The sequence below is a fragment of the Schistocerca piceifrons genome, chromosome X (genome assembly GCF_021461385.2).
Source record: "Schistocerca piceifrons isolate TAMUIC-IGC-003096 chromosome X, iqSchPice1.1, whole genome shotgun sequence".
NCBI classification, from domain to species: domain Eukaryota; kingdom Metazoa; phylum Arthropoda; class Insecta; order Orthoptera; family Acrididae; genus Schistocerca; species Schistocerca piceifrons.
Window position 1 is genome coordinate 110614338 of NC_060149.1, and position 23718 is coordinate 110638055.

The following is a 23718-nucleotide window of genomic DNA, read 5'->3' on the forward strand; positions in this document are numbered from 1 at the left end:
GAAGTAGCGGCTCCTGTCTCGGAAACTGACATACGGCCGGGAGAGCGGTGTGCTGACCACGTGTCCCTCCACATCCGCATCCAGTGATGCCTATGACACGGCGGCCGGTTGGTACCGCTGGAACTTCATGCCCTGTTCGGGAAGAGTTTAGTTTTTATGTAACCAAAATCTCCCCATACACCACAGTTCCCTACGCACGAAGTCGACGAGCTGCCAAAAACAAATGGGCATACAATACCTCAACATTGCCGTCTTAATCCAGTACAATTAATATGAGCCCAAAATAAAGGTTACGTTGCCAGGTATAATAATAAATTTGTCTATTCTGCAGTCTAAATACTAACAAAACAAACTGCTAGGGTCGTCGCCTCTGAAGAATGGAGGAAAACCGTCAGACATACGCAGAGCATCATGGGAAGAGCATGGCAGAATGAAGCTGTTTTGGAATATTCACTGGAGGAGACAATTATTTCATTAAACAGTGACAGTGACAATTCAAGCATTTTTCATAGCACCGAGAGTGATGTCAGTGGAGTTCTTCAATTATCGGCATAGGAATGAGTCATATTCGGATTCAGCTGCATCTTTCGGGTGTGTAGTTTGCAATAGTAACAAGTTGCATAACTAAATTACATCTTCCAAATTTTTACACTGTAATAAAAAGGTAATTATCGGTAGCGAACTCCAAATGAGGTTCATGAGTCAACAGGGTGTCCCGAAAGTACTTGCTCAAATTAACACAGAAGGTAGAGAACAATAGAACAAATGCATTACGATAAGGAACATATGGTCTCTGAAGGCAGGTTGTAACGTTAGGGAACATTTTGTTAGTGGTGCTGACGTAAGCTGATGTGTCGGCGTAACTGACTGGGAGTGTGTTCTGACATTCAAACATCCAATTCCATATGTTTGGGCACTGTGAATCCACGAGGAACTTGACCTCGTGCTCACCAACAGCGTTTCAGTATTATGTGTGGGCCCGCACTCTCTGTGATAGGTTGGTTGGACCATACGATTCTTCCATTCCGCATCAACGGACGGAGATATCGCATCTTCGCGGAACTTGTGTTGCCAGAGCTGCTGCTCTGAATGTTAGACAAAGGATGTACTTCCAGCACGATGGGACGACAGCCGGTTGCAGCATTGCTGTGAGAAATCATCTGAGAACCAGCTTCGGGAATCTATGGATCAGGAGAGGTGGCCCTGTGGCCTGGCCACCCAGGTTGTCTGACCTGACGTATCTAGATTTCTTCCTGGCATATGAAGCAACTGGTGTATCAGTCTTTCTGGGAACACGAGAAGACCTCGTCGCTAAAACTGCCGTCGCTGCTGGTACGAATCTGGACATGCCAGGAGTCTTCAAACGTAAACGACGATCAGTGGACCGACGATATACTGCGCTCATAGAGGCCGGTGGTCGCGCATTCGAGCAATTCCTGTGAATATCACTGCTGTTATCAACATGCTCGACGACCTTAGGAATAAATCGTCCCTAGCATCCGAAATTGCCGTCGGGGACCGTATGTACCACAACTAAATATAATTTGAACGAATAGTTTCTGAACATTCTGTATATCAAACAAAATAAATATTTTTTTATAATATAACTATTGCAATACAGAGATACTGTTTCTTGTATCGCTTTGTTCTTTTCGTTAATACAGGTTGGCCTGTTTAAGTTACATTTTTTTTACCGCTGTATATACACATAAATCTTTTTTTGTTATGTTAAAAATAACTGGGCGGAACAGAAAACCTAATAACAGCTTAATTATAAACCTATCCATCTGTTTCTTGTAACAAAATTATACTGAGACCCCTTAGTTCTCGACATGCGAGCGCGTCATATTTAACTCTAACTACTTCGCGTCAGAAAACTAACAGAGTTCTGGTTGGAGTATTGAAAATGAGATACATCCTTAATATTTAAATCGCATGTTATGTTTATCTAACTTCAGTAACAAAACAATTTCCGCGTATGTTGAAAATTTGGTGACATCGTGAGAAAATGCATTTTCGTAAACTGTCCGTATTCCGTCTTAATAATTTGTTGCCGGAAATAAAACTAAAATGAAAACATAGTGCAGTTCTTCTAGAACATATTGCAGCCAGTTCGATATTTCTGCGTTGGATAGTTTGCCTTTGTACACCAATTCTTCTGCTTCGATTTTAGGGAATTATCACTGACAGTATTTTTTGGGGCAAGAATGGCTTTACGAGACAATGATTCCACAAGCTTCTCTTTAATTATAACCATCGGTCCCTAAACTGCGGGCACTATAGTGCACAACTCATCTGGAATAGCTATCACATTTCTCTCATTAACGAATCGTCCCACATTGAGTGTTACTGTTAGAAGCGAAAATAATTTTTGTGCTATTTGGGAGCGATAGAATGAACTGATATATCTTATTTCTTTCACGAGTATTTAGAGTTATTGCTTTGTGATACAAAATACTTATTTTCTTGAACTTTTACTTGACAACTGAACAGAAATTTAAACTGCCATCGACATATAAGTAGAAGAATCTGCTAGGTCGTGCATGCCATCGTATGGGCAGGCCAATTCATTTATACTGTCAACAAACCGGTGCTGCTTTATCATAGGATGATTTGTGATGCTAATACCATCATCGTCTCCGCACTGTTCCTCTATTGTATGCAGTGCACAATGCTGTAAAATGTATCCATATCTTTCTAGATTTATATTAGCGCAATAAGGGGACCACACACTAATCACGTAAACACGCCTGTATCGTAACAGCACCTCGTCCGTACTTCACTGTTTGCACTTCAAGTGACGGCAGGTAACGTCCTTCAGCCATTCACCGAATCCAAACTCTTCCATCGGATTGCCGCAGAGTATAGCGTGATTCAGCACTCCAAATCACTCATTGCCAGTCATCCACTGTCCCGTGGCGTCACTCTTTAGACCACATAAAGTGTCGCTTAGCACTGACTACAAAAATGTGTGACTTGTGTCTGCAGCTTGTGGCACGGTGGTTAGTGTTGCTCTCAACCACGTGGCCCCCGTTACACTCGCGGACGGTGTGTGTGTGTGTGTGTGTGTGTGTGTGTGTGTGTGTGTGTGTTTGTGTTTGTGTTTGTATGTTTGTGTGAGCGTTTGCACGTGCGTGAGTGTGTGATCCAGATTACCATTTCATCATCATCATCGACGTGCAAGTCGCCGAAGTGACGTCAAATAAGACTTACTCCAGATGGCCGAACATCCTAAGTGGAGCCTCTCAGCCAAAAATGCCATACATACATCTCATTTTTTGTGTGACGTATCGGAAGCTGCTCAGTCAATGTACCCTATTCTACGTACAGTCATTGTGTTAGATGGATTGCTGACAGCACTTTGGAACTCACAAGTGATTCCTTCCGCTGATTTCATGCGATTTTTTACAAGCATCTTCAGCAATCCTCGACGGATCCTGTTCGTCAGTACGTGAAGTCTGCCTAGTATTGGTTTAAAGATAGGTGTTCCTTCCCGTTTCAACTTCACAAAAACTTGCCGTAGTTTTAGAAGTGCTGAAATTTCCATTATGGTTCTGTTTCTCAGGTGATATTGAATGACTAGTCCACGTTTGAGGAGACTAAGCTGTCCTGACGGACCCAGTTGGTTGGTTGGTTGATTCGGTGGAGCCAGCCTGAGTGGCCGAGCGGTTCTAGGCAATACAGTCTGGAACCGCGAGACCGCTACGGTCGCAGGTTCGAATACTGCCCCAGGCATGGATGTGTGTGACGTCCATAGGTTAGTTAGGTTTAAGCAGTTCTAAGTTCTAGAGGACTGTTGACCTCAGAAGGTAAGTCCCATAGTGCTCAGAGCCATTTGAACCATTTGATTCGGTGGATGGGACCAAACAACAAGGTCATCGGTCCTATAGGATTAGGGAAGGATGGGGAAGGAAGGCGGCAGTGTCCTTTCAAAGAAACCATCCCGGCATTTGCCTGAAGCGATTTAGGGAAATCACGGAAAATCTAAGCCAGGACGGCCGGACGCAGGTTTGAACCGTCGTCCCCCCGAATGCGAGTCCAGTGTGCTAACCACTGCGCCACCTCGCTCGGTGACGGACCCAGTCTGACGTTACTGCTTCACAACACAATACCTCCCCTTCCCCCTTTTATACTGACGGGTCTTTCTCTCGTGGTATCTAATGGTAAATTCGCATAGTTCTGATCATTGTATGTTGTTGTTGCTCCCTAATACGCTCCGAACAGATACTATAGACATTGCATGACAAAAAACGACGTACCACGAAAGAATCATCCCAATGGGACGGAAATAGGTAAATTTGATGTACATGTACGCTGTCTGGGGCGTCTCCAGACACGTCTTCGGCCAGGAATCTCATTGACTGGAGTAGAATTGTCTTCAGTGAGTAGTCCCGCTCCGAACTGAGCCCCGATGACCAGTGAAGAGCCGCACGGGATTAGTCGAGCGGTCTTGGGTGCAGCAGTCATGGACTATGCGGCTGGTCCCGGAGGAGGTTAGAGTCCTCCCTCGGGCATGGGTGTGTGTGTTTGTCTTTGGGATAATTTAGGTTAAGTAGTGTGTAAGCTTAGGGACTGATGACCTTAGCAGTTAAGTCCCATAAGATTTCACACACATTTGAACATTTTTTTGACCAGTGAAGAAGTATCTGGAGACATTCCGGACAGTGGTGAGATACCAACCTGGCTGTCGCCCACCGTACAGTCCGACAACCAGGAGTGATGGTCTGGGGTACAATTTCTTTTCATAGCAGGACCCCTTTGGTTGTCTTCCACGGCACTCTTATAGCACAGCAGTATGTCGACGGTATTCTACGCAGCGTTTTGTTGTCCTTCATGGTAAGCTATTCTAGGCTCATATTTCAGCAAGATAATGCCCGCCTTCACATGACTAGAGTTTCTATTGCTTGTCTTCGTGATTGCCACACTACTTTGGCCAGCAATGACGCAGGAACCCTCCGCAGTTGAGAACGTTTGGAACATTATGGACGGTACCCTCCCATCAGCACGGCATTTTGACGATCTAACGCGCTAGTTCGACAGAATTTGAAACGATGTCCTTCAGGAGGACATCCAACAACTATCAACCAATGCCAAGACTAATAACTGCCTGCATAAGGGTCAGAGGTGTACCAATGCGTTATTGGCTTGCTCATTTGTGAAGCTCTATCTCTTGAATAAATCATCCATTATTTCTGAAATTGCGATCATTTGTTTGTACATGTTCAACACATCTACAAATCTCTGTCCCATTCGGATAGTTCCTTCGTTGTGTGTAGTTTTTTAGCCTTAGAGTGTATTTGGCTGCTGTCGGTTGCGTAGTCAAACGATATCGGATCTTTTTGTCTATATACACGTTTTACATTTAATTTAATTAAGTTTAGAGTCAGTTACCAATTTTTGCGCCACAGCTGATCATCTGCAAGTCTCTCTGCATTTCACAACAAACTTCTAATGATGTCACCGCCAGGTACACAGCTGTGTCGTCTGCGAACTGCCTCATAGATCTACAGGTCATTTATATACCGGTACATCGTGAACAACAGTAGTTCTGTCATACCATCTTGAAGAGAGACACTGCCTTCGCTATGGGTGATGTCTACCCATTAAGTACGACATACCAATTTCTGTGTGCTAGGAATTCTTTGGTGAAATCACACATCTGTTGGTATGTTCAGTATACAATTTTTTTTAGTGCAACGCGCGAGTGTAAAACTGTTTCAAAGGCTTGCTAGTCTCCACGAATTTGCAGCCAGATCCTGAAATAAATATGACTCGATATTTCGCCAAACCCTCTGATCGTCTTCTTCAGGAGAGATGCCATTGCTGTAATTGCTGAGTCCAACTGCAAACTGATACCGAGGATGGATACCATCGTCCCATATAGGCCCCCGCACTGTACACGGAGCATGTGCTGCATGTGGCACTACTCATAGTAGAACACTGCCGCCTACGATGTAACGCTCTCAAAGACTATCTTCTAACTCTAGGGCCGGTCCTAGCAAGGAACGTCGTGCTTTGATGCGGGATAAAACAGGGTTCCATGTCCTGCTAAAAGTAAAACGCTTGTCTACATTAATCAAGTTGTCTGCCAGCATAGTTTCAATTGACTTCTTACGAATACTGTCCCAAAAACCGGACGTACTGGTATACGTCAGGGTCTCGTGTCCCTTGTCTAAACAATCCTCCGCTACTGCCGATTTTTCAGGATGTTATCGCCTTGTGTGCGGCGATGTTCCATGTATCTGCCCTGAACTCTCCAACTCGACAAGCCGATGAAAGCCTTCCCAAACTGACAACGAATTCTGTATACGCTAACCTTCACCAAATCATCTTTGACATAGCCAAATAGTGCGCTAATCTTGGTAGGTGGACAGATCACTCTCTTAACGTTAAGCCTCCAAAAAATTCTTTCAAACTTAAAGGATATGCCCCATCATAAGACCGAGTGAGGTAGCGCAGTGGTTAGAGCACAGGACTAGCATTCGGGAGGACAACGGTTCAAAACTGTCCGGTCATCCTGATTTAGGTTTTCTGAGATTTCCCAAAAAATACTTAAGACAAATGCAAGGATGGTTCCTCTGAAAGGGTACGGCCCATGTGGGACGTTAAACACCAGTGTTCCTTCGTTTTCCCAGCATACGGAACAGCGGCCACAGAACTATGCTCCTCTTCATGCAATTCTGGGGATGGACCAAACTGCATAGTCTGACGATTCTGATTCTTGGTGTATCCATTTTCGTTAAACGCTGATGCCAAGTGTGCAAGTTTCTTTGTTAAAATATTCGCGTCGCAAATAGCATATGCTCTCGCACTACGTTCGTACGGTGGGTGGCAACTTTTTGCATGCAGATGTCGATTTGTATGTGGCGGTTTTCGGTGAATTCTATGTTTCAGAGTACCATCATGTCTGTTGAAAAACCATTATGTCCATAAAGGAAGCTTACACCAGGAAACCCTATGCTGTTTCAAAGGCTCTCTGGGAAATAAGAAGTGTGGCATCAAACGTGAGCTCCACTAGGTACCGCCTTCCGGATCTGAGGAACGATCGTAGAAAGTTGCATTTTGCACCATCTTTGCTTGTGGAAATCATGCTTATTTCTACATAGGAGTTGTTCGATTTCCAGAAAAAATGTCATACGCGAGCTTATGACGACCCTTGTACACCCGTTTCTATGCTCAGATACAGTGTTTTCTTGACATTAGTTTTCTCAAGAGTCGATAGGCGCTTGTGAAACAGAGCGACCTTGCTACGACTTTGTCTGACATAGCATCTAAACGCGTAAACGTGAACCCAAGAAACAATATTTGACTTAATCCATAATGCGCTCTGTAACTGCTCTTGAGCACGTGTTTACCTGACAATTTTCATTTGCCTATCGAACTACTTCTGAAACGCTTAGTAGACAAACCAATGGGTCGTTGTATTTAGCAACAAAGTATTGCTCACCTTGATTTCGGTTTTCCACTAAACATAGTGAATGCATTCTTCACTGGAACAAGAGTCACCTTGAGAAATTCCTCCTGAAATTTTACGCTTATGTTTACAACATACGGTCGCCACGTTCTCAGGGAACGAATCCTGAAAGTTAAATCTGTTCCTTCAATTTGGAACAGTCACTCAATTCAGTTTTTCATAAAGTTAAACCTTGCATTTGGGAACCAGACTGAGACTGACAAGATGTTTATCGACTTACTTTCGTTACTTTAAGACTTTTCGAAACAATTAAACTTAAATTTTGCCATTTTAAAAAAATGGGCATACTACTGAAACTTTAAGAATATGACTTTATGCAAATGAATTTCACTCAAGTAATAAAGCACAGCAACCTATTGAAAATGCGTAATTTTACGACTCTATAACTTTAAGAAAACACTGAAGCTACTACTGCTGACGATACAGTCACCTTCTTTACACTTGAAAGTAAGATTGAAGAAAAATGAAGAAGAATTCGAAATCAAGCAGTAATAATCTGTAAGTGTAAATGATAATGTATTGAACAAAACACCCTCGCTTATAGAACTCTAGCTTATATTTACATGAAAGGCGATTTTAAAAAGTTCGTAGCTTGCCTTGTTAACTGCAGTGCAGTTGATGAGGTTGTGCCAAAACAGACTTCTTCGGTCAAAACGTTATGACAATGGAGTCTTTAATACTGCACATAATAGGCATACTTGACGCAAAGTTGTGCAAACCGCTGAAAACCCATATTTGAGCCTGGTAATTCTTGTAACCGCGGCTATTAATTACCAGAGACGACTTCTTAGCACAGAAGCAATAACAAACGTCTTCCTCCCCTATATTGTGCAGATGTTAGGACAAAGAGTAAAGTTTTGAGGAACGCACCAACAAACACGACTCTTGACTGTCACTGCTGTCCAGTTACTTCTGCTCTGCCCAGTCTGCCTGCAGAAAAGTTTTTTCTGTGTAAAAGATGTTTCCAGAGCTGAACGCGACATGGCAATTTGTCACTCCAATCTCGACACTACCTGTCGGGTCTGTCTACATCGCATTTTCTCTTTTAGCGAAGGCATTCCCAAACAGGAACTACAAGGGCAAAAGCTGGGTCGTTTTCAAGCCTGATGCCATCCTTCTTTCTTATGCCTGTTTTGCTACTTTTAATAATAATAAATAAAATTAACATAAGAATGAGCTCAGACTGCACATAAATGATTTGTTTCATCTTTTTAATACCAGAAAAATATTCGTATATTTATCCTTGTAATTAAAACTTTACAACGATCTGATTGCATTGATTGATTTTATAGAGGACCAAAAATTTTTAGGATTCTTTGATTTATCTGGTAAGATCTTGGTTTCTAATTCATTCTTGCATAGCTATCCTCATGCTAAATTTGACTTTGTGTAGCTTTTGTTTCTCATTTGTGTTTCGGCTTCGTTTGAATCTGCTACGTAGATATCTCTCTGCTTTAGTAGGAACTTCCTACTATGATCCGTGATGAGTCCTTCTCTTCTCTTAGTATCTTCTGTATCACCTACTTATCTAGCACATGGCCTGCATTGTGCTAAAGAGCCAAGGAGAACTTCTTTGTCACCTAAATACTATTTCCTTAGGATGTCCATCACCAGCTTAACACTGAAACTCCAAATAACGAACAACCCTACCCTCTGTGCAAATTCAGAACTTGCTGGAAGATTGGCTCCAGAGCAGCAGATGTGGTCGCTTTTACTGGCTCAGATGTACTTTCAGCAATGGGCAACCCCTCATATATGTTGTTAAGGAGCCGTTCTGGTACAAAATTTTACCTTGTCTCACATAATAATCGAAACAACTGTTTAAGTTGTTATGTTATCAATCCCCAGATCAAGGGTAATCACAAAATATTTATGTTTTACCTGATATTTTTTCGCATAGCGTTAAACCGACACATTTTATTAGTGCAGGATGGGGTAGACACAAGGAAGGTTTGAGTTTAATGTCCTGTCTACTGTGTGGAGACTTGTTTTGCAAGTAAAGACTGTCTATCACCAGTCAGTAATAGAAAAAGTGATCGCACGCATGTTGTTGTTGTTGTTGTTGTGGTCTTCAGTCCTGAGACTGGTTTGATGCAGCTCTCCATGCTACTCTATCCTATGCAAGCTTCTTCATCTCCCAGTACTTACTGCAACCTACATCCTTCTGAATCTGCTTAGTGTATTCATCTCTTGGTCTCCCTCTACGATTTTTACCCTCCACGCTGCCCTCCAATGCTAAATTTGTGATCCCTTGATGCCTCAGAACATGTCCTACCAACCGGTTCCTTCTTCTTGTCAAGTTGTGCCACAAACTCCTCTTCTCCCCAATTCTATTCAATACCTCCTCATTAGTTATGTGATCTACCCATCTAATCTTCAGCATTCTTCTGTAGCACCACATGTCGAAAGTTTCTATTCTCTTCTTGTCCAAACTATTTATCATCGATGTTTCACTTCCATACATGGCTACACTCCATACAAATACTTTCAGAAATGACTTCCGGACACTTAAATCTATACTCGATGTTAATAAATTTCTCTTCTTCAGAAACGCTTTCCTTGCCATTCCCAATCTACATTTTATATCCTCTCTACTTCGACCATCATCAGTTATTTTGCTCCCCATCTAATCTTCAGCATTCTTCTGTAGCACCACATGTCGAAAGTTTCTATTCTCTTCTTGTCCAAACTATTTATCATCGATGTTTCACTTCCATACATGGCTACACTCCATACAAATACTTTCAGAAATGACTTCCGGACACTTAAATCTATACTCGATGTTAATAAATTTCTCTTCTTCAGAAACGCTTTCCTTGCCATTCCCAATCTACATTTTATATCCTCTCTACTTCGACCATCATCAGTTATTTTGCTCCCCAAGTAACATAACTCCTTTACTACTTTAAGCCTCTCATTTCCTAATCTAATTCCCTCAGCATCACCCGACTTAATTCGACTACATTCCATTATCCTCGTTTTGCTTTTGTTGATGTTCATCTTATATCCTCCTTTCAAGACACTGTCCATCCAGTTCAACTGCTCTTCCAGGTCCTTTGCTGTCTCTGACAGAATTACTATGTCATCGGCGAACCGCAAAATTTTTATTTCTTCTCCATGGATTTTAATACCTACTCCGAATTTTTCTTTTGTTTCCTTTACTGCTTGCTCAATATACAGATTGAATAACATTGGGGAGAGGCTACAACCCTGTCTCACTCCCTTCCCAACCACTGCTTCCCTTTCATGTCCCTCGACTTTTATAACTGCCATCTGGTTTCTGTACAAATTGTAAATAGCCTTTCGCTCCCTGTATTTTACCCCTGCCACCTTTAGAATTTGAAAGAGAGTATTCCAGTCAACACTGTCAAAAGCTTTCTCCAAGTCTACAAATGCTAGGAACGTAGGTTTGCCTTTCCTTAATCTTTCTTCTAAGGTGAGTCGTAAGGTCAGTATTGCCTCAGGTGTTCCAACATTTCTACGGAATCCAAACTGATCTTCCCCGAGGTCGGCTTCTACCAGTTTCTTCATTCGTCTGTAAAGAATTCGCGTTAGTATTTTGCAGCTGTGACTTATTAAACTGATAGTTCGGTAATTTTCACATCTGTCAACACCTGCTTTCTTTGGGATTGGGATTATTATATTCTTCTTGAAGTCTGAGGGTATTTGGCCGGTCTCATACATCTTGCCCACAAGATGGCAGAGTTTTGTCAGGACTGGCTCTCCCAAGGCCGTCAGTAGTTCTAATGGAATGTTGTCTACTCCCGGGGCCTTGTTTCGACGCATAAGACAAATAAATGAGGTTACAAATTTAAGAAAAATTCAGAGTACATGTTTAACGCCCAAACTAACATTAAGAATATTATGAAGTATGCCACTGTGATTTATTTACAATGTGTATGCTGTTTGCAATGCAACAGCTTATACATTGATGTAAAAAACCCTAAAGACCATAACAAAACAAATCACCATCCACATTTAGCAGGAACAGAAGATATGCTGTTGACCAAAATATCAATGTAATTGGAAACGTTGGCCATCTGACGACGGACATGGTAGTCCTAAATCGGTTATGGCATCGAAATAAAGCATTTAAAAAGTATTTGTGGCTGGTTGCGTATTTCACCAGCAAATAAAACGTATTGTGCAAACTTGAAGAACAGGACCGAGCGGGGTAGCGCAGTGGTTAGCACACTGGACTCTCATTCGGGAGGATGATGGTTCAAACCCGCGTCCGCCCATCCTGGCTTAGGTTTTCCGTGAATTCCCTATATTTCTCAATGCAAATGACGGGGTGGTTCCTTCGAAAGGGCATGGCCGCTGTCCTTCTCTAATGTTCCCTAATCCGAGCCTGTGCGCCGTCTCTAATGACCCGTTTGTCGATGGGACGTTAAACACTAATCTCCTGCTCCTCCTCCTCTTGGAAAACCAAAATACTTGTGCATTTATGAACTACTGGTACATAAGTTATAACATTAACATATGGATGAACAAGTTGGACTCTGAGAACTAAAAAAATTTTTTTTTTATTATTTGGATATTCTAGAAGAAAACACTACACAAAATATCTGGAACAGTGTCAGCAACGAATGGTGAACTCGAAAAAAATATATAACTGTATAACCAGATATAGCAACAAAGATAAAAGCTAGAAGAATTAAGAATATTGGTCATATAATTATATCACAAGAAGAGTGATTCGCAAGATTATGGCAGAAAAATCTCCAAAAGGAGGCAGACTACTAGGATGGACGAGCATGCGATTTTTAGATTATGTGTAAAGGTACATTTTTTTTAAAATTGTCATTTGGAAAGCCTATTTTGAAAACAGACAGGTTGACAATATATTGCTATGTCGGCAGCAAAGAGCTTACACACCTTTTAAACCGCTTTATTATAATAGTAACTGTAAGTGTAGGGTTTCGTTCTTGACGTTGCCGAAGGAACTTTTCCGACATTCGTCTCATCTGATTACAGTAAGCTTAAACTGGGAAGGTTGGGCTCAGATGTGCACCCGTTCCACCAGATTATGAGTTGAGTGTCTTAAGCACTGGTTCAGGTCCCTTCGTGAGCCAAGTGTGACCTGCATATCAACTTCACATACCCAAGATCTAGTAGTGATATCTGATCAACATCTCTGAAATTTTTTGCATGAATGGAGCATTTTCACTTCGTGTCAAATGAGTTTAGAACATGTCGAAGAATCCTACAGGCCTGCAGTAGACGCCTGGTGCATTAGAAGTCATTCTTCTTACACTATAACGATGGGGAGAAAGGGAGAGAGAGAGGGGGAGGAGGGGCGTGAAAGGGGGGGAAAGAGAGGGCGAGGGAGGCGAGAGGTGTGGAGAGAGGGGGGGAGAGAGAGAGAGAGGGAGTTGACATATGGATCAGTATACTGGGTTTGCATTTAGGAGGAATGGGTAGATTTTCTATAGCTTTCTTAAATTTCTACAGATGAATTCTGGTTAAGGTTTAACAAAGCCACGACCAAGTCTAATTCTTATTCTCGTTCTAGCCAGGCTGAACTATTACTCACTCACTTGCTGTGAACAGTACACTAAACTGTCTTTCCTTTCCTCTTTTTCCTTGTGACAGTAATAGTGCTAACTATTGAGAACAGTATATAGGACCACTAAGCGGCTGCAACTGAGGAGTTTTGCGCTAACGAACAAAGGACCTTTTATCACGGTTATTGCGCTGGAAGAACTGCTGTGGCTGCTTTTCTTGTCCTACTCACACACTCTTTCTGAATCCGCAATGTGCGAAGGCTACTGCTTCCCCATCATGTCTGTTAATTTCCTGTAAGAGGAGTTTTTTGTTTTTGCTTTTTCTAGTTCGTGCTTGTTTCTGGGTGTAACTCCCATTTTTAGGGTTCTATACCTCAGTCAGTAAAAACGGAAACCTTAAATGATCACCCTTTTTCTCAGGTAGAGGTATAAATTAGAAATTTATTTATAATATTAGCGTCTACAGTCCCTTGGCGGTGTACAAAATTTACGCTTCTAAGACATTGCAATAAAAAAGATATAGCCATTTATGTCACATACTTTGATACTCGCAGACTCACTCATCAGCAGCTACAGATGCACTATCTATATACATAATTAAATTTGTGCGGAACCCTCTGAGCGCGCGAGACACTCGCACTATCCGTTTTCTTTTTTTTTTCTTTTTTTATGAGGGAAGAGCCTTATGACAGCAGTATGTATGATGCCCAATCTTTATTCTAAGTGTACCTCTCGTTTTGCGGGAGTAATGCGTTCCAAAGGTCTGCACTACAAAGTAAATATGCACCAAATCCAGTTGTCAGAACAAATAATCACTCAGGAAGAAGACCGACGTGCGGGCGGAGGGAAAAAGTGGTCGAGCAAATAATGCCAGAGGTGAAAAGCTGGAGAAAGGAATAAAGCATTGTTTACAGTGAGAAATTCAGTGGATTTAGGAGCACTTCCTAATGTGGAACGGGCAGTGACAGTCTAATGAATCCTTGTTCTGAGGAATTATTGTCCGCACGTAAGTACTGGCCCCTTAAACATTTCTGCCTCTCGGATAACGTACCTGAAAGTAAGATTATATTAGCCAGAACTTACCTGTATGTTGGAATTCCAGATGTGAATACGTAGCTTAGGCTGTTTGCAGCGCCAAAGAAGACCGGAAGGCAGATCAAAAAATAGTTCAGAATCTGATATCGTCCAAATTCTCCGATCTCCACTAGAACATCGTCAAAATCCATTTTTTTTACTTCAGCGTTTTCGTCGTCATCCGCCTGCAACGAAACCAAAGATCATACATATAATACTAAAATGCAAAATGTCAAAAAATTAAATTTTTAAATTGTATTATCAGCTTTAGGATATCAGTTTTTTGAAAAGACTGGAAAGTTTTTAGGTATCTGTTGACTATAACTGTAGTTATATAAAATACACAAAATTATGTGAAATGACTTTATTAGTCAGTAAAATAAATAATTAAAGTCAGTTTTACATTTGCGACTCAGTATTGAAGCACCGGCAAATATTACTTGTGTAGGCTCTGATAAAGTACATGCCTTTTTCGACGTTTTATCTCGTTTACGCAATCACTACTGCCACAAAAACTTGTACGTAGCATCCGACCCAAAAGATATCGGGATGATATTCCTACAAAACATCGGTGAGGGAAGTTAAATGTAACTGTTCAAAATTTTAGAGTGCTCTAGAAATCAGTTCCAGGGAATTAGCAGAGCCAGGCAAAAGCAATTAATGGAATCTTTGTTTCTGGGATGGACTGTATTAGATTACGGTCAAAATTTATCGGTCTGGTAGAGCTATAGCGCAAATTTCAATGAAATTTTCAATTTTTTGTGTTGCACATGTCCGCAATAATGTACGTGAAAATTATCTGTGGAATTATTTTGCTCACATGGCTTTTTAAAGTCGTAGTGTTTTGTCCGTGTCTCATTTATGTGGCTGATCGGGAATATAGTGGCGTCATAAAATTTATCACCGACGCCAATATAAGCTAAGGCTGTGAACGTTTATAACGAGTCTGTTACTACGAAACGGCCAAATTCTGACTTGGCCACTCTCCTCTCAATTTGTGGTTCATTTTAATGACGTCCCGGAATTGCAAACAAAATTAAAGCGTCGACTAAGTGCACAATGTGGTAATGTTAGGCAATGCAAATTAAGTTCCTGATGCCACAGAGTCACAATCAGAAAGATCAAGGTAGATTGTATATTAATTATGGAAAGCTGTATGAAACACGGGGCCACATTTGTTGAACGCTGGCCAAAAGCAAATTAGTAAGAGAATTTTCTGGCCGTTTTAATATGAATCCAAGTGATTTTACGCGCTACTACTGCGGATGAGGCGAGTGTCCAACACTCCACGCCTGAAGCGAAACAACGGGGGAAAAAGTGGATGGTAGCTGATCAGTCCCAGACAGAGGCAAAATCAGTTTTATTTGCCGGTATTGTTATGGCCACTATTTTATTCGGTTGCAGGATCCTGTTGATTACATTGCAAAACGCAAAACAGCACTTGATGAATACTACTTAAATTTTCTAGGCCAACTGAAAGAAAACCTATGCGAGAGGATACCTAGATTGCACAAGAAGACAATCATCTTTCATCATCATAATGTTCTCTTCTACAGAAGTGATTTGGCATTAGGGAAATTCTGAGAATTGAAGTACGAATTGTTGCATCAGCCACCCTTACTCAGGAAAACTGGCACCCTCTGACCTCTGCCAGTTCTCGCAGCTAGGAAAGATGTGGCTAGAAAACTTTTCGAGTCGAAAGAAGTGGTTATGGTACCGCAGATTGAAATTTCATAGATCGTCCAAAATCACTCTTCAGAATGGGACGTGCTCAATGGAAAAACGTTGTACAAAGTGTAATGACCAAAAGGAAGATGCTATCGTAAACTAAGTTCATTTCCTACGTTAAAGTTATCTTGTACACTGTCCGGGCGAGATTTTTGTCCTTGTCTCCCCGCCGGAGCACCGAGCCGCGGGTTTCAAATTGTAAACTAGCACATCCGTTCATCAAGCCTCTCAGCCAGCAATAATCTCTATAGGATTTCATTTTGAAGACGAGTAAATATGGTGTTACACGAGAGAAAGATTCGGGCAGTAATAAAAAAAGAGAGTCTCTAAGTAACAAAAGTACATTAGCATGAACAAAAAGAAAAGAAAGGATTACTGCGAAATAAAATAGACGGCTACATTCTTACAAGTAGCAGAGACTGAAAAAAAAACGTACAGGAGCGACAGAAAAACGTGGTAGTTAAAGATGTCAGTTGCAAACTGTCAGATTCTGACTGTTCTTCATCCAGTGTTAAGGGTAAGAAAGCGGGGAAAATCATTTATGAAGATGGCACAAGCAGGAAACGGAAGAACCAGTAATTCAGAATACAGTTTCAGAGACATACGTAAATGCTTGAACGAAAATATGTTAAAGTCATTAAATGAAGAAGAGAATTATAAAATAAACTGTATTTGAAGTAATGTGTGTTGAGTGTGGGAAAGGGAGAAACACAGACAAGATGGTGATTGGATCAGAGATGTGGGAATCATTGTCCACAGGTGTCACATGTTACTCGTATTGTCGGCAGTGTTACACGTGTTGCAGTATTTCCAATTTTTTTTAATCGTTCTTAATGCAGTTTGATTCGCATGTCTCTTTTTTTTTAAGCTTACGGTTTTCCTTTGCTGCACATGAAAAATGATCGGAAAGGTAGTCTTGCAAGCTTACGTTGGACGCGACAACAGTTCACTCTGGGTGAAACGAAACTGCGCAGGCGAGCCCTTCGAACGAAAATCAATACGCTGCCGCGTGCCCTCGGCCACCGGGCAAGCACCCTGGACGAGGGTAGTTTCATTGGCTAGCACACGTCCAGCCAGTGCGAGATGCATGCCTAACCATGAGTAATTCTGCACCGCACTTTACCATAACATAGCGTGAAGCGCTGTTTGCTTTATGTTAATCTGTGGAGACCGCATGAGCTTTGGATACGTGATTACTAATGTGAACAGTTCGCTTATTCAATGTTACAACTCTTTTGACAGTGTTACGTGAAGCACGGTAATAAAAAGAGGAATTAACAAGATTGCAGTTTACCGTCGCACCGACTTCAAAGTCGGATGAGTACGAATCCGAGCGCGACTGAATAAAGATGGTTAACATACTCTGTTGTTGCCTCTTGTAGAAAACGAAGTCGCTTGAATGAACTAAGGAAGCAATAATGACAAATTAGGATCGCTGGGCGGTAATTTATATCCCGTTTCTTCCGTATACGAGTTGGGTCATTTCTGTCACATCATCTAGTTCGGTAGGGTTGGTTGCGTGGTTAGCTAGTTATATGTTCCATTGGTCGTTTGACCTATTTTCTTTATCTACATGTGGGACAAATCACTTTACAGGATATGTATATATTATTAGATTTAATATCCTTCCACAGTCCTACTCATGCAGCTACACTTCAAAGATAGTATTTTTTTACAGGCTGCCAGTTTTTAAATAAAACTACGTCTGTGAAATAGAAGTAGTTGTCACGAAGAAATTATTTTAGTGTACATTTAAAACTTGCTTTTGTTGAAGTTTCGAGAACATACCTTCACCGAGGAGTCAAGCAGTATATTGCTCCCTCCTACGTATATCTCGCGAAGAGACCATGAGGATAAAATCAGAGAGATTAGAGCCCACACAGAGGCATACCGACAATCCTTTCCACGAACAGTACGAGACTGGAATAGAAGGGAGAACCGATAGAGGTACTCAAGGTACCCTCCGCCACACGCCGTCAGGTGACTTGCGGAGTATGGATGTAGATGTAGATGCTTTACTAGCTGTCAGACATTTTACGTAATGGGACAAATGATCAGAAAAATTTTGTTGATGCTGAGCGACTGAGAGTTTTAACCATGGATGATGGTCATTTTCCCTATAGTGTTTCAGGTATGGACATCACTATTCTTCTCAATTTGTGATAGGCTGTTTATGATGAATTTTAGTAGCGAAAATCGACAACATGTGTCAAAGCGAGGCAACGTAAAGCTCTGAGCTAAGATACCGGTATCGCCATCAATCTATTCCGTAGCTACTCGAAATGATTACACGCGCCATCTCATTATTCACCACACAGACTCGTACTAGGCAGGATGTCTGAGATGTGAGTGTTGTGACTTGGCAAGACAGCCAAGCCACTAGGAGATAGCCGAAAGGCACGCGTTTAAGCTCACGCAGGCTGGCGTGAGGTCTGGAACAGTTAAAGGAATTGAGTCTAGTAAAAAAAGTACGGAACTTCTGGAATACTTAACTTTAATCCATAATTTGTGAACATCGGTCTGACGGTACATGCATCACAAGATAAATAGCAAATGATAATGGCGCCTTGCTAGGTCGTAGCAATTGACGTAGCTGAAGGCTATGCTAACTATCGTCTCGGCAAATGAGAGCGTAATTTGTCAGTGAACCATCGCTAGCAAAGTCGGCTGTACAACTGGGGCGAGTGCTAGGACGTCTCTCTAGACCTGCCGTGTGGCGGCGATCGGTCTGCAATCACCGACAGTGGCGACACGCGGGTCCGACGTATACTAACGGACCGCGGCCGATTTAAAGGCTACCACCTAGCAAGTATGGTGCCTGGCGGTGACACCACAGTGAGCTCTTGTTGTATAACAACACAATGCAAACGGAAAAAAACTGTGAGAAAAAATTAAAGAGCCGGATATCCTGAGGAAATATTCAAATGCTCTTCCCTAACAACTAAGGAGAGCTTAAGCATCGGAACACCAACTGCGGATGTTCTGTAGCAGTCAATACTTACATGGTCGTCATCAGACTAATTCTCGGATGATGTAAGCTAAAAGTTGATCAGCAACATAAACGAATACTGTGGACAAGCTGTTCTTAATCTGGAGTTCAAGGTCCCCTGGGGCCTTGCGACATTTTTGTAAAGGCTCAACAAACTGCAGTTAAAAACAATGTATCGTTTTAAGCTGGGAGTACACTGACAAGTTTTTGAGAACATAGATTCAAATAATGGTTTTCACTCGCTCCAGTTACCGTTGTAGTATAATTTTCGGTACTTGAGCCAGTGTAGAGGAAAAACAATTTAACATATGGGTACTCAACTTCATAGAAATTATGTTCAGACTGTACGCTGCAGGATTTGCTATCTTAGCAGTGTTAGTGTCATGATTTTCCATTAGGCGCCGTTACTGGTACGGCGACGTAGGGCTGAAACAAGCATCAGTGTGCAATAGAGATGGGCAAGGCGTTCATCCTTGGGAACTAGTTCACTAGTGATCGCTCTTTTTTGGGAACCGTTCATTTTTACCCGTTCACCGTTCATTATATTTGGTATATGGTTCTTATGAAAAATTGAAAATTAGTAGCGTAGGTGACTGAAGATGGAAGGCGCCAAGAGGGGGCACTTGCCCCCCCCCCCCCCCCCCCTGGAGTATAGAGTTTTTATTCATAACAGAATTCTCACACACTTGTAATTTTCGTGATTCTGCAAAAAATTTGGTTTAGCCAACTGTAGCGTTACGTGGCTGATCGCAGTGCACGAAAAACCGGTCGCGAGTACAGACTGCTCGCCAATTACGATCGATTTGTTGACCGCTACGAGCAGAATAGATAAACATGTAATAATTAGACAGTGGAGAAATAACAAATAAGCTAATGCAAACAACTTCGAAACAATAGATGACGATTAGTAAGCGACAATGAGTACTCTAGCACTCGGGGCCAGTATTTCGTGCGCCATCCTGTACCACTGAAATAATATTGTAGGAGTTTTCATATTCTCGATTACGAACCGCGGGCTTCATTCGGTTGTAAGTCGGTCTGCCTTCTATAGCAGTGAACACGCTCTTTTCCCTTGGATCAAAAATAGACGGAAAATGGCCACTCGTGTGTGCCGTGCCGACGTTCTTTGCATGCGTAATAACAAAAAAATCTTGCCTTTTTACAAGTATTTCTTCTGCTGTTTATCGAAATAGTGAAGTAAGCTGATACGCCGTTTTGTTACCTGAAGAGATGTATGTATTACATACCACGTAATTTTCATGTAATTTACGTAATTATAAAATACATTTTAATTACGGTCGTGGACGCTGAATAGAATACGAAAAGAACCAGAAGTTCAGAGTTCAAAAAAGGTTTGAAACAGATCTATAATGGGCGTGCGAAGCCAACGAAACAAACAACTCGATACTGAACTATGAGCAGTCGACAGTGGAACTGCGACGAGTGACCGCGCGAAGGACGAGTCCAGCCGACCGAGACCGAGACAGACGGGAACGGGACCGAGACCGGCCGTTTCCCGTTCCCGGAAACTATAAGTAGAAAGCCACGACCGAAGTGAACTATGAAAGGCCGTTCCTTAGAATTAGTTCCTCTCTCATTCCGTTCATTTTGGTTAGCCGTTCCTTTGGACCTATCTCTAGTGTGCAATTCAGTTGGAGGCAGTCAACACAGTTCTGGACAAGGTGAGCAGGGCATCACTTGCAAACTTGTTTAATCAAAACAACAGCAATAGTTCTGCTTCGCGAGTATCGACGCCTTAAAGGATTGCGGAAAGGTCCTCTTTCTGCACGGGGATTGAAAACACTGTTCAGTAGTTCGAATTAACTACAGATTTGGGAATTTCTCCTGGGAGAGGCCGACGGCCAAATGCTCCACAAATTGTTGAAGAAGGTTCTGTAGCCATGGCTGAGAATGCTGAGCGCAATGTAGTATCTTTGAGCTGTGCAAGAGCAGTGTCACGACAACTGAACATTCCATGGACCACCGTCCGAAAAGTGCTGCGAACAGTTGTGAAATGGTATCTGTACAAATTTCCAGGCTGTCGTGGATGCAGATGGTCGGCACACTGAGCAACGTTTGTAACGCTGAACGTAAACATGGTACACAATTAAGAATTGTTATCCTGTCATGTGGAAATTAAAATGTGTTTCTTTCAATGGTTTCTTCGTTAATTCTCTTCCTCATGTCCTTAAAAATGTTCCCAAAAAGGTTCATTGTCCTACCATAACTCGTTTTTGTGGAGGCCCTCTCAAGTAGCTGAAGTTTAATAACTTTAAGATGTCTTGACCACACTTTTTATTATTTTCAAAATCGCCTTACGCCTTTCGACATTCCATCATTTTCAAAGGCTATAAAATACAACACAGAAGTTGATTAGAGATACAGTATAATGAGTAAAATATCGTTTTCCAGCTTACCAATGTTATGTCAATCATATAAAATTGTTCAATAGATACATCAATCTCGTCAAAGTTATCAATCACAAGACAAGTGCAAACTGCAACCAAGAAACAAACTGGAAGCCAAGTGGACTGAACCCCTATGCAGCGCTGGATACGTGGTACACGCCGCACTTCGTTGCTCACAAAACAGTTTCGCCGATATGTCTTATAAAACAATTTCATCAACAAACAATTCATAGAAATAACTTTATAATGTTTTACAAAAAGATATTGCTGTTTCTTACAAAAAATGTGTAACAAATCTTTTGAATGGTCCAAGATAATACATTGGAAGAGACCGCTGAGTGGCGCTAGGGTATATGAGGCAAACAGTCTATTAACAAACGGTTTTTGACATCTTACAGCATTTAAATTAATGACGTCAGTAAAAGTACATAAATATCATTTTATAATAATTTACAAAGAATCGAAATATCAATCGCGGCACTTATGAAGAACAGATGGTGTCCATGCATTGCCGTTTCCGCCAATAGGAGCAAATGCATAAACGCCATACAGGAGATTCAAACATTTTGAGAACGCGCGATGTTGGAACACCATACATCAGTTCCATCAATAGTATATGGCAACCATCCCAGATTGTCTTATCTAATTAGAACTCCTTAAATGCCAAACACTAGTTTAACTAAAGCACCATCCAAAACACAATCATGTAAAATCCAGTGCAATATTACTGCTAATGGTACACTGGCAATTGTGCTACCTTGCATAACTTGTTCCCTTTTATTTATATTACATGTCACGATTTTGTCTAGGAATCAAACATAACAGAAATAGGTATAACTATATAATGTACCACAAGCTGTAATTGTACGTATGACAACTGATAAAAATTGACAAAAATTAAAATTATAGAGACTGGAAAAGGGGGTGGGAAAGGAATATGTTTATAATTGGTAAAAATTCAAATGGTTCAAATGGCTCCAAGCACTATGGGACTTAACATCTGAGGTCATCAGTCACCTAGAACTTAGAACTACTTAAACCTAACTAACCTAAGGATATCACAAACATCCATGGCAAGATTCGAACCCGAGACCGTAGCAGTCGCGCGGTTCCGGACTGAAGCCCCTAGAACCGCTCGGACACCGCGGCCGGCTATAATTGGCAGCTTAAAATAAAGTACATAAGATCTTCTGTTTTTCTATGAGCATAAAATTGTTTTCTGTAAATAATACACATTGGAAAATGCCATGAAGTAATGAAAAGAGTTCTGGGGGAGGGGGGGGGGGCGGTGAAGGGTAAACAAGATTAATCTTGACGCATCAAAAAAACCTTTAAAACTGTTCGTAATTCTACGACTACAAACGTTTTACAATGACGCCTTTAAACAAAATAAAGGACAAGCAGGATGGAAAAACTAGAGTAGTGCTGTTGTAGGAGTTTTCAGTTTATGCCATGCAGCGTCAAGCGGTAACAATTACTTATGAATGCTCTATCCACATATGACCATCACGAGCAAATGACGCTATATATGTAGTGAATAATTAAAATTTTAAACATTTTAGGTAAAAAGTAAAACACAGGTGGAGGCCATACAAAGGCGTACAAAAAAAAGGCTCTGAGCACTATGGGACTTAACATCAGAGGTCATCAGTCACCTAGAACTACTTAAACCTAACTAACCTAAGGATATCACACACATCCATGCCCGAGGCAGGATTCGAACATGCGATCATAGCGGTCGCGCGGTTTCAGACTGAAGCGCTTAGAACCGCTCGGCCACACCGGCCGGCAAAAGGCGTACTGCCTTGGGGGTAAAATACAGAATGGCACAGCATTTATCACGAAAAGAATACTGTGTATTGGCGAAGTGTAGTGCGTAGCCATCTATCGAGGCCCAAGGATGGGCGCAGAACCGTAAGTGCTCCGAAAATGGTGTGAAGAACCAGTTCTTGGTGAAATCTATCTGCTCGTTTAGTATTTCGGACGAAAATTTAGGTTTAATCTGAAAAATCTCCACTTCCTCAGCGTACTTGATAATAGCCCCTTAGGGGTGACGTGCAGAATTTTAAGATTAGTTTGAATTTCACCTAACGTGTGGTTGTTTCGTAAAAGATACCTTTTAATAACGCCTTCATTGCTGTCATGCGAACGGCCTTTCTGCGAAGGTAACGCAGGTTCCCGTCAGACCACCGAAATTAAAGCACTGAACGGCTTGGCCAGCACTTGGATGGGTTACCGTTCGGGTCTGCTGAGTGTTGTTGGCGAGCGGCTGCACTCAGCCCCTGTGAGGCCAATTGAGGAGCTACTTGACTGAGAAGTAGCGGCGCCGGTAACGAAAACTGACAACGGCCGGGAGAGCGGCGTGCTGACTACATGTCCTTCCGTATCCGCATCCGGCGACGCCTCAGGGATGAGAATGACACGGCGGTCGGTCGGTTCTGTTGCGCCTTCAAGGCCTGTTCGGACGGTGTTTGTGTTTGTTCATTGCTGTACATATGTTATCTAAAACGTTTTTGAAAGGCCTACCGATCTGTCCTA

General features: G+C 41.8%; 1 protein-coding gene across 7 annotated transcripts in view; it reads right to left on the reverse strand.

Annotated features, from left to right (window-relative positions):
- The window catches only part of LOC124721760 (organic cation transporter protein), a 306826-nt gene that overhangs the window by 61221 nt on the left and 221887 nt on the right, over window positions 1–23718 (reverse strand). For all 7 annotated transcript variants that reach the window (XM_047246864.1, XM_047246870.1, XM_047246867.1 and 4 more), the window contains one exon: window positions 14065–14240. In XM_047246864.1, coding sequence (XP_047102820.1) covers window positions 14065–14240 — 176 coding nt within the window. The remainder of the gene's footprint in view (window positions 1–14064; window positions 14241–23718) is intronic.